General features: G+C 42.8%; 1 protein-coding gene across 1 annotated transcript in view; it reads left to right on the top strand.

The window, feature by feature from the left end:
- Positions 1–522: 522 nt before the first annotated feature.
- Abca5 (ATP binding cassette subfamily A member 5) overlaps positions 523–11,196 on the top strand; it is a 68,394-nt gene continuing 57,720 nt past the window's right edge. The window contains 3 exon segments of the mRNA NM_173307.1: positions 523–539; positions 9,036–9,155; positions 10,305–10,509. Of these exon segments, the coding sequence (NP_775429.1) occupies positions 9,054–9,155; positions 10,305–10,509 (307 nt within the window). The 5' untranslated portion in view covers positions 523–539; positions 9,036–9,053.

Below are 11,196 nucleotides of genomic sequence, written 5' to 3'. Positions count from 1 at the left end.
TCATCAGCTCTTTAAATTGAAGAAAACAGGAGGGTGAAGAACCAAGGCTGCACTTCAGGAGGCGACAGGAGTCTCCTCAAACCCCTCGAGCCTCGGTCGAGAGTGCGGCGAGCTTCCCAGGAGGCTCTGAGCACCTGAACTAGAGTTAGCAGGACCGGTCAAGTTCGCTGAAGACCCGGCTTGCTCACCTCCGCCGGAGCCCCGCCCACCCGGAGCCCCGCCCTCAAGCGCGCTCGGGTCTTGAGTTCCAGGAGCAGGCGCGTGACGGACGCCCCGCCCTCAGGTGCATACAGGGGCAGGCAGGGGGCGTGGCTCCGGCGGCTCGCGCAGCTCTCTCTGCATCGCCGGGCGGCGGCGGGGACGCGCGCGCTCGGCCTCACGGACCGCTTCTCGGCGCAGGGTTTCGGAGCTCGATCATTTACCGCGGTCTCCGCTGGTGAGCTCGCGGCTTGGGCCCGCTGCGGCTGCGACGGCCGGGTGAGGAGAAGCCAAGGCCCGCGGCGCTCGAGGCCGCTCGCCATTCGCTTCAGCGGAGAGAGGTGACGCGGCGGCGGGGACGCGGGGACCCGGGGGACGGCGGGGATGGCCGAGCCGCTGGGGGCCGAGGAGAGGGTGTGGCGGGCCGCGGGGAGCCCGAGGATGCTGGCGGGTAGTGGGCGCTGACGGGGACCCCCATGGCCGGCGACATTCTCTGAACTTCGAGAGAGGCAGAAGGGGAAAAAAAAAGGACAAACCGAAATTAAATAAAAACCCAAACCAAACCGAAGTCAGTTTTCCTTCCGAGGGCTCAGGAGCGTCGCCCTGCTTGTGGGGCAGATGGGTTAGCGGATCATGTGTGACCAGAGGAGTTGGGGTGAGAGGAAAAGCCGCAGAGCTCGTGACATGGTTTTGGGGTTGAAAATATCTGAATTCCCCAAACATAACTAACGAAGATTCCCGGGCGCGGAAAGGTTTCTGGGAGGAGGAGAAAGCGAGGTCCATGGTGGGCAGCGGCCTCTGTTTGGGGCGATCGGAGTTAAGGGTTTTTCGTTCCAGCTCTCTAAAGCTTGGCTTTTACGTTTAAAAAGAATCAAGTCTGAGGACAAAAATTAAGGACATTCTAGAGCCCAAGATGAGGTTAGATCCTGGCTCAGGGCCAGGGTCAGTATTACTTCATCTTGACAGCCAGCCCTGAGGTTGGAGATGGTACTCTAGTTGAGGCCCTGTGGGAAATGGGTCTTAAAGGGGTTAAATAACTTTATTAAGGTCCCAGTTGGGGAAAAAAAAACGAGGTGCTGAGATTCTTTCTCAGAGAGTCCAGACTCTTTAATCCTGGTGCTTTTCCCACTGTGTTTTATGTTTATTTTTGCCCAGAGATCGTTTTTTATGTATCGTCAGAGAAGACTGAATAGATGAGAACATTATTAGAACACTTTGTGTGTATTTACCCTGGAAGCAGACCTAAGTGACAGTGATCTATTGTTATTTTGTCCTTTTTTTTTTTTTTTTCTTTCCAGAGCTGAGGACCATACTTGGGCCTTAAGCGCTCTACTACTGAGCTAAATCCGCAACCCCAAAAGAGATCTTTGAACGTGGGCCTTTTAGTCGGTTGCGCTCTTGAGAATGCAAAACTTCTAGTTATATTAAACACAGGGAAATCTATTAAATTTTGTACAAATTTATCGACATGTTCGTTCCATGCTTATTGCCTTTTACGTTCCAGATAATAATTTTCTTCCTCAAGTTCCTAGATGAATATAGTGTGTAATGCCTGACGCTGAGTTTAATTGAGGGAGTAATTATATAAAAGCAATCTGTAATAATGTAAATTGTAGTCTTCACTAGTGGGTAAATCAGACGGGAAATAGTCTCAAGTGTAAACTTGAGACCTTTATACAGTGCGAACTTATGCTTTTATAAATATTACACATAAGAAAGGCTATTAGCTAACTTGCCATCCTTTGTCTCCAGCAAGACGCACTGTTATAAAATTTAGGTTAAACTTGATTGGCATTAGTATTTTGTTTTGTCATGTTACTGCTTCCAGTGGAGTTTTAAAACATCAGTGAAGAAAGCGTTTAGGATGCCTTCTGTTACATTTAAAGGTTTATTATATCCATTGCGAAGCCGGTAAAGTGGTTGGGTAGGTTTTTCTTCCAACGCCTTGCTGTATAGTTTAGCAGCTCTTTTCAGAAAATTAAATCTCAGTTTAAAAGTATAGTTAAAACCGGATCGCCATCTCTAGGGGGAATGGAGTCTCTAGGCTGCCACGCACAGTGTTTAAAATGTAAGTTGTTGGAGGCACAGATGTGAGTGGATGGAATGGTGGAGGCATCCCTTTGGATTGTTTCTGTTTTCTCAGTGAGGTAGGAATCCCATCCCAGTTTGGAAGTGATGTTAGCTCTGGAGTTGTAGGAGTTTTGAGGATTGGGGAAGTGAAGGGACTTGTAAAGTGTGAGCATGGGACAGTGAAGCATCTCCCTCCCTCGGGTGTAAAGGTACAGAGGGGAGTGGAGTTGACAACTTGGGGTGCACAAAATCAGTGCTTCATTTTGCATAAAAGGCGTTTCATAGTCTGTTGTCCGTTTCACCTTTACATTGCTGTCTAGGGCGTACACCTGTGCCCTGCCACATTCCAGGGTGTCGTCTGTGCCACATTCCAGGGTGTCGTCTGCCTCTGCTGTGCTTCGAATAGATCTCTACTTTATTTTCCACAGATCAAGTCCTTTGGGAATTCAGCGTCTCCATAGTTTTCTCTCCCCTTAGAAATTCTTTTCTAACTCTTTTCCTCAACTGTAGTTACAATATTACATTTAATTTGGTTTACATTAAGTTAGTGATAGTAAGATCCTTTTTTCGTTTTTTCTGTTTTGTGCAGACATTCTTTAGAGAATGTTAGAAAAGCGACCTGCTTTTCCCACTTACGCCCACCTTCTATAACTGATAGAAGGAATTAGTGAATCTTTTTTGGATGAAGAGTAAGGAAGTCAATCTCTTAGACCTTGCAGACTGAGTAGAATCTGTCTCAGCTTAAATTTGCCTTCGCATGTCCCAGACCACACATGCATGAAGCAGCATGGGTATATTTCCAACACAGCTTCATACGATGTATGGAGACCCTGAGATTTGAGTTTTGTATTTTTCACCTGTCACAGTTAATGCTATTCGGTTTTTCTCCTCCAAAACCTTAAAAACTGTGGATATCTGCTAGGTAAGTGGATCTCTGGGAGTTGACAGCCAGCCATCAAGGGCTTGGCAGGGAAAGCTGGTCTCATTCCCCTCCCCCACCTGCACACATTGTTAACTCTTGGATGGTGGCAGAGCAAGGTGAGGGCCAGACACTATGGCCTCTTGAATCTTAACTTTCAGACCCTTCATCTGTAAGGACTCCCAGGAACAGGCTTGAGAAAGGAGCCTGTGTTGAGATAATTAGCAGTGGTGGGTCAGCAAAGCAAATAGAAAGAAGACACGGAGTTTCCACTGAGGGTCTTACGGGTTAGGGTCAAGATGAAGTGGTGCCACAGTGTGTTAAGTAATCACAGGTAGATGTACTCAGTGTGAAGGGCAGTAAAGCAGAGGTGATTGTCTCGGCTTGAGTTGGCCAGAAGTGACCTCAGTCACCTTTTGGAAATACAGAACATATTTTCAGTTGAGAGCTGTTCCAAGAATCTCAGATGTGCTAAGAAGATCATCGAGCACATCGTATCAGTAAATAGCTCTGAATGTAAACATTGCTCTTTTTTTTATATGAAATAATCTTACTTCATACTTCATAGAAGTAAAACATGGATTTAAAAGTGGGCACTACATAATATTAATTTCAAGGTGATTTTACCTCTTATGAAATAAAATGGTATTGTTTACTCCAAAATACTTGATGCATTGTTGCTAAAAGTGCTTGACAGAGGTAATGGCAATTTTAGATAAGTTAGAGTTTTTTTTTTTAAGTGAAGAATCTCATAAAAGCACATTTTAAACAAAGGCAATTAATCAAACAGTAGGATTCTCTTACCTTTAAAAATACTTTATAACTTTCAAGTTTTTATAACTTTCAAGTTTCTTAGTAAACATTCTTGGTCCAGTGAGATGGCGTAGTAGCTGAATGCACTTGGTGGCCAAGCCTAAAATTCTTGACTTCGGCCCCTTAAGCCCACATGAAGGAGAGAACCAGCAACACACGAACATGCAAACATTCACATATAGCAAATACATAAGCATACACACATAATAAATAAACAGAGTCTTGTAATTTTTTCTGATTTTCTGGCACTTGGCTTGTGAAATGCTTTACTTTTAACTTGATTACTTCTATATTAGGGAAGGAAGGTTTCTTTAGTAGACTTTTAGATTTTCTTTGATTCCTCGTTAGTGTCCTTGTCACTACTGTCAGGCTTTACTAATGTGAATGGATAGAAGCTCAGAAACGCTGAAATGTAATACTTTCCATGCATTTAGACCTGCTCTGCGGTTAGGAAGTCTTGTAGTCATGACCAGTCATCACAGCCATCCCCGTGTGTGCATCTGCAACGGACTTTGTACTTCACTGTTCTCTCCTCTCTGTTCTTTGTCGTCATTCTCCTCGATTCTGGCGGAGTCTCCTGATTCAGTTTTACTTGGGGTTTACCATTCATTCATTTGTCTTTGGCCGCCAACAACACTGTTTATAGAGTCTCTGTCTCTGCTAATTTCATCTCTGTCAGTTTCCTTTATTTACCCTGTTGTTCTTCCAATAATATGACCCTGTATTGGGTCTACTGTGTTTACATGTAGTATTGATCAAGATCTATAATTAATCACTTGGCTTGTACCAGGATTTCAATTTTGCATGTACCCATTCATTTAGTCGTTTTTAAGGACCCCAAGTAGGCACCGGAATTGTTTTACAAGTGGCAAATGGAGACAAAACAGTCCAGTAACTTTTCTAACATTTCACAGCTGTGAAGTGACAGAGGCAGAGTTCATCTTGGTGAATTTGATTGTAGAGGTCGCCTTCTTAACCACTATGCTGTTCTACGGCTTCAAGCACAGGTCATCGCTATATTGGTTGATTTTGGTGCTTTTGTTGGGTTGGTTAAGATGCTTTTGGTTGAAAAAAAAAATAATGGGACGATATTAGAGCACTACCCCAAGGAAGAAAACCGTATGAGCATCTTAAGAATTTCTTATTAGGGGCTGGAGCGATGGCTCAGCTGTAAAGATCACTGGCTGCTCTTCCAGAGGTCAGTTCCCAGCAACCACATGGTGGCTCACAACCATCTGTAATGGGATCCGATACCCTCTTCTGGTGTACATAAAGATAGCATACCCATATACATAAATACCCCCCCCCCAATCTATCTAATTTCCCATTAGGAGAAAACCTAATGTCAGAAAAGTGAAGTTGTCATAAATGTCGTCTGTCTTTAAGGTAAATTCAGTTCCTGTGACTTTTTGGTCTGATCTCCTAATTAAAAATTCCAAAGTGCTAGAAGAAGCTATTAAAAATCCCATAGTGCTAGAAGAAGCTATAATAAATGCAACTCAAGGAGCAGTTGTAGGGAAGAAATGGAAATGGGGGTGTATTTGTTATTTGTTGTGGATATTGACTGATGGGTGGGAAATTTGATTTAGGGTTTTTTTTTTTGTTAGTTTATTTATTTTGTTGTTGTTGCTGCTGCTGCTCTTCCTCCTCCTCCTCCTCTTCACCATCATCATCATCATCAAAGACAGATATGTTCTCTTTATGTAGTCCTGGCTGACCTGGAACTCCCCGTGTGGACCAGGCTTGCCTCCAACTCTGCCAGACCTGCCCACCTCTTCTGGGATTCAAGGTATGGCTTATGTACTCAGCTTGGATTTAGTTTTGCTTTGAAAAGTTCTCACTAGATGTGAAGTGCGTAGCCAGGCTTGTGAACTCCGGACAAGAGGCTCAAATGTAAATTCAGGCAGCAGTCCAAAGAGGCAATAATAGTGAATGCAGCTGGAGGCTTTGGTATTTAAAAGTGGAGTGTTAAACATTCAATCTGAATTAATAACTGAGTGGTATTTAGTGAGCTGTGTTTTGGCAGAGAACGTGGGAATGTTTGCACTGAGTCGGTTGCTCTTTCTGTTTTGTAGCAAATTACCTTTGAAGGAATGCGTTTTTTCGTTTTATTTTTCCTTTGTCTTTTTATTATTATTATTTTGGCACAAAGATGATTGTCGTGTACTCTTGCTCGCTTTAGCTGTTTCTAGTTCCTTCTTATACCTTTATAATACGGTATTGTTTTCCCGTGTAAGGATTTACCTATCAGTGACAAAGGAAAATTGTAATTTCGTTGTTAATTTAAAGAGCTCTAGTCTAGTCACTTTTCTCTGCATATAAAAAGTTAACTCTCGATGAACATTTGCTCTGGAGAAGACAAATTGCTTCTAAAAAGTTCTTTGCTTTTTTTAATTGAAGTGGATAGGGTCAGAAGCTGGAACAAGTAGTCTTTGTTTTGGAGAGGACTCCCACCAGTGGCCTCCATTGCTCACGTTTATGTCAAACAAGGCAGTGAATGACAGTTGCTTTGGAAGGGGTAATGAGAAAACCTGGGGGGAGGGTTGTTTTATTTGTTGTTTTTGTTTGCTTTGTTTTATCAATTTTAACAGTTTTTTAATTAATTAATTAATTTTTAGGAATTATTTATTTTATGTGTATGAGTACACTGTCGCTGTCTTCAGACACACCAGAAGAGGGCATCTGATCCCATTACAGATAGTTGTGAGCTACCATGTGGTTGCTGGGAATTGAACCCAGGACCTCTAGAAGAGCAGTCAGTGCTCCTAACCATTGAACCATCTCTCCAACTCCCAGTTTTAACAATTTCAAGAATATATATATTCTTGAAATATATATTATATATATTATATATATTACACTTCAGTCATGTTTTTTCTTAGTTTCTTGCCCTTCCATCAAACTCCTTCCTAACAAGACCCTTCTTATTTTTATCTTAAAATAATAATAATAAAAAGACAGAAACAAAAACTTTTATTTTTGTGGTGCAACACATTTAATTAGGGCTGCATGCCTGAGCAGGAGTGAAGTGGTGGGAGCTTTTTTAGTAAGGGAAACTTAACAGTGGCCACACCACTGAAGAATATGACGCCCCTCCCATTAACTGTTTATGGCTCCTCAGGGAGGGTTGTGGTCCCCCTAAGCTGATTGTCACACTATTCTATGGGCATAAACATAGTTATTTAGAAGGCAGTTTGAGACACACATCAGGTCCATTTAGCAAAACAACTGTAGTAGTTTCCCTCTGGGACCCAAGATTTCCCTAGGCTTTTGATGGGTTTACAGTATCAGGTGTACATTCCCTTCTGGTGTGGGTTTCAAGCCGGTTAGAAAGTGATTGCTTACCGCTGGAGCAGGCTTGCCACTCACGCTGCACCAGTTATGCCATTGAGGCCTTGTTTGGCTCGCATCACGATAGGGTTGCAGTTAGGGTCTGTAGCTGAGTGATTTGACAGTTTTACCCCTGCACTGTGAGGGCCAGCCATCAGCAGGGGTGGGGGTGGGGGTGGGGGTGAGGGTGGGGTTGGAGGTGGGTGGGAGGGTGTTCCAGGCTAGTTTCAAATTGATTTCTCTATGTCTCCTAGAAGATCACTACCTACTTTGAAGTTTTTGTCAGATAATTCTAAAATTTGTGGGTAGGACTGTAGTCCCTCAGATCTTAGCCAGCGAACTCCTGTCTTTCAGCAAACACCACTTGCTGCTCTGTGTGCCAGACTGAAGCCAAGTAGATGATTCCTTCCCATGGTATGAGAGTTGTCCAGAGCAGCCAAACCTACAGTAAGAGCAGAGCACATGCAAATGTGTCACCTTCTCCACGTCTGAGTTTATCTCTGACCTATGGCAGGCTTTAATTCCACGCCTGTCTTGCCACTTTCGTGTTGATTCTTAGTTCAGATTTTAATTGATTAACTAACTTATCAATCATTTTTGCTGCTCAATTATGGCTGTGTAAAATAAGGACTTTTTAGTGTGGCGTTGATCACTCTGACCCACAGAGAGTCATCTACCACTTCACAAATAAATAAATAAATAAATAAATACATACATACATACATACATACATACATACTTTTTTTGGCTTATTAAGCTGGACTTGTTTGAAGTTTTGGTCTGACAGCACCATCACAGTTTGAAGGCAGAGGCTGTGCCCTTATGGGTCCTGCAATACTGGGATATACTGGCCATTTGCTAAGTAATTTGGGGTTGTTTGAGATAGGAAGAAGCTTGTTCTCAATTTTGTGGAGGATGTTGACAGCTTCCTTTGGTAGGCTGTGGAGGTGTTTAGTTTGGGCTGTAAGTTTCTCCCCACATTCTGTGAACACGTCTTCAGTTGAAGTGTGCATTCCGGAGCGCCTCATTTTACTTTATCTCCCTGTTTTCTCCTCCCCTCTGGCTGCTGTTTTGGTCCTCTCATGAGTTTCACTGTGCCACTTAACGTACGCAGTGATCACTCCTCAGGAGCCAGTGGCAGGAGAGCAATGTACAAAGAGTAGACGGTGGGGAAGACTAGGAAATGGCCCAGCCTGCCAGGACTGTAGCCCCGCCAAACGGAGAGGATGCTTGAGTTTTGCTGCATTAGGCTTTCATTGCTATAGTGGGTGTGGTACTGCCACCAAGGGGAGTTTTCAGAAGGACAAGGACAAGAATGGAAGGAATAAAAACAAAGTTGACACTTCCACATCTCCTTGAGTACTGAGACTAACTTGTCCTGGAGTCAGAATTATAAGTTAAATTCTTAAGAGTTTCTGTCTTGGTGCCCACCTCTCATGTGGTCAGTTTGAGGGATCCCAAAAGAGAAACTGTGGCAAGCTCACTGCTGCCAGGGGCTGTTTCAGATTCTGGTGTAGCCCTGTTTCACATGTCGCTGTACACCCTGCGCACCACAGAGGCTCTGACGGGTTCTGTACAGGCAGGGAAATGGCTTGCAGACTACTCAACCTCATTTTACCTGGGAATGAAAAACACGAATATTATTGCCATTAGATAGCACACGTGATTTACTGTGTAGTTCATGGTTTATTTGTTTTCCTTTTAGTAAGCTGACCTAGAAAACATGGCTACTGCAATTAGGGATGTGGGCGTTTGGAGACAGACCAGAACACTTCTTCTGAAGAATTACCTCGTCAAATGCAGGACTAAAAAGAGTAGTGTTCAGGTGAGTTAAGAATGTTTGTTATCGTGCCTTATAGTTTGTTTTGCTTTGATGTGTTCTTTCAAGAGATAATTTTACTGAAAATATTTTTATTATACTTTTATTTTCTTGAGGTTTTTTAATAAAACAAAAGCATATTGTATTGTTCGTGATAGTGAGATAGGAAGGAGTGAGCAAAGGCTCCTGAATGTGTCCATGACTCCCCAGGTCGGTCCACTGCCAGCATCAGTGTGGAATGTCGGACCTTGGGCATGCATTTTCTCCCCGCTGCGGATGAAACCTCCAATATTACACGATTTTAAACCCCTATATTTTCCCACTTTATGGTCTCTGAAGTAAGTTGTCAAAGAACACTAAAATTATGTCACAAGAATTGTACTGTAGTGGAGTAGTCTCGGTAAGGAGAGTACAGAGTACAGCTAGGAAGCCAACGGACGAGAGTTCCAAGTACGGGTATCTCTGAAGCTAGCAAACCCAGCGAGCACAAGACAAAATACTATCCCATTCCTAGTACAGCGGGCCGGAAAGCTAATTAAGTATAGTTTTAGTGGTATAATCTTAGTAAGATAGTATTTTTTATTTGGAACCAGAGGGTTTTTCATTTATTTACTTACCTACTTATTTTTCTTATACCAAAGCCTTTCATTTTAATGATAATCTTTGTAGGGATTTGTTTTATAAGTTGCCTTAAGATTTTAAGAGTAGACATAGTGGGTAGTGGGTGTTTTCAATACAGTGTTTCTCCTTGAAACAGCCCTGCTTATCCTGGAACTGCCTTTGTAGACCAGGCTGGCCTCTGCCTCTCCAGTGCTGGGATTAAAGGTGCGCTCCACCACCGCCTGGCAGATATAGTGGGTCTTAAATCACCATTAAACATTATTTTCATGTAACTTTATTATGTAAGTTGCGTATTAAAACACTTCAGTAAAATCAAAATTGAGTTTTGATGTCATGTTGAAAACGATTGACTGTGTTTGGGTTGGCCGTGGTGTCCAACACAGCAGTCGTTCTAGGATAGGCCCGCCTTTACTTTGTACATGTGAGGCCCGCAGTGCTAACCCTTCTGTTACAGGTGCTATTTGCAAAACAGTCTTTACTCTTGCCATTATTCCTGTACATTGTAATCATTTTGTTTATTTGTGTTTATTGTAGGAAATTCTTTTTCCTCTATTTTTCTTATTTTGGCTGATATTAATTAGCATGATGCATCCAAATAAGAAATATGAAGAAGTATCTGATATAGAACTCAGCCCTATGGACAAATCCATCCTTTCCAACCTTATCCTGGGGTACACTCCAGTGACTAATACTACAAGCAGCGTCATGCAGAGAGTTTCTACCGATCATCTTCCCGACGGTATGGCAGTCTCCCAGTGTATTTACCTTACTTTATGCCTGTGTTGTATGTGTTTGTGTGAGTGTACATTCACATGTGTGCAGGGGCGCAGGGAGGCCAGAATAGCCCTTAGGATTTCTGGAGCTGGAATCACTGCAGTCCAGCGTGGTCGGCTGGGCTCACGTATGAGGGGAGAGTGAGATCACTCATCTGAACATACACGGATAATGAACAGTTAGAGGCCTGTCCCCCGACCACAAAATCTGGAGCTTTCGTAGTGAGGTCAACTTAATGCATGTAAAACTGCACAAGGACATATTTTTAAAAAGAGTCTGAATTTACGTGATAGAACGGCTTCACAGCTTTCTGCATTTGCCTTCTGAAGAGGAATAAGCAGTATTAGGTATGAGTAATGGTTTTTATTCAGTTTTATTGCAGAGCTTGCTGACCTACATCTTGGGGTGCTCAGCTGTGGGTCATAGGTCACAGATAGTTGAGGTAGAGGACACCTATGAAGACGGTTCAACCCACATTTACTTTTTTTTTTTTTTTTTTTTTTTGGGGAACTTGGTTGAGTGATTCTTGAACATGAACCTTGTAGATAGTGTAAGCCCGTCAAAAGCTGGACATGCCAAGAAGAATTTTCTCCATAGAAACAAATATTTAAAAATAAAACTTTAATTGTTAGGAGTTATTTTACTTTGAAGC

The sequence above is a fragment of the Rattus norvegicus genome, chromosome 10, assembly GCF_021556685.1.
Source record: "Rattus norvegicus strain SHRSP/BbbUtx chromosome 10, alternate assembly SHRSP_T2T, whole genome shotgun sequence".
Taxonomy (NCBI): Eukaryota; Metazoa; Chordata; class Mammalia; order Rodentia; family Muridae; genus Rattus; species Rattus norvegicus.
Note: the sequence above shows the minus strand (reverse complement) of the source record. Positions and strands in the feature narration are given on the sequence as shown.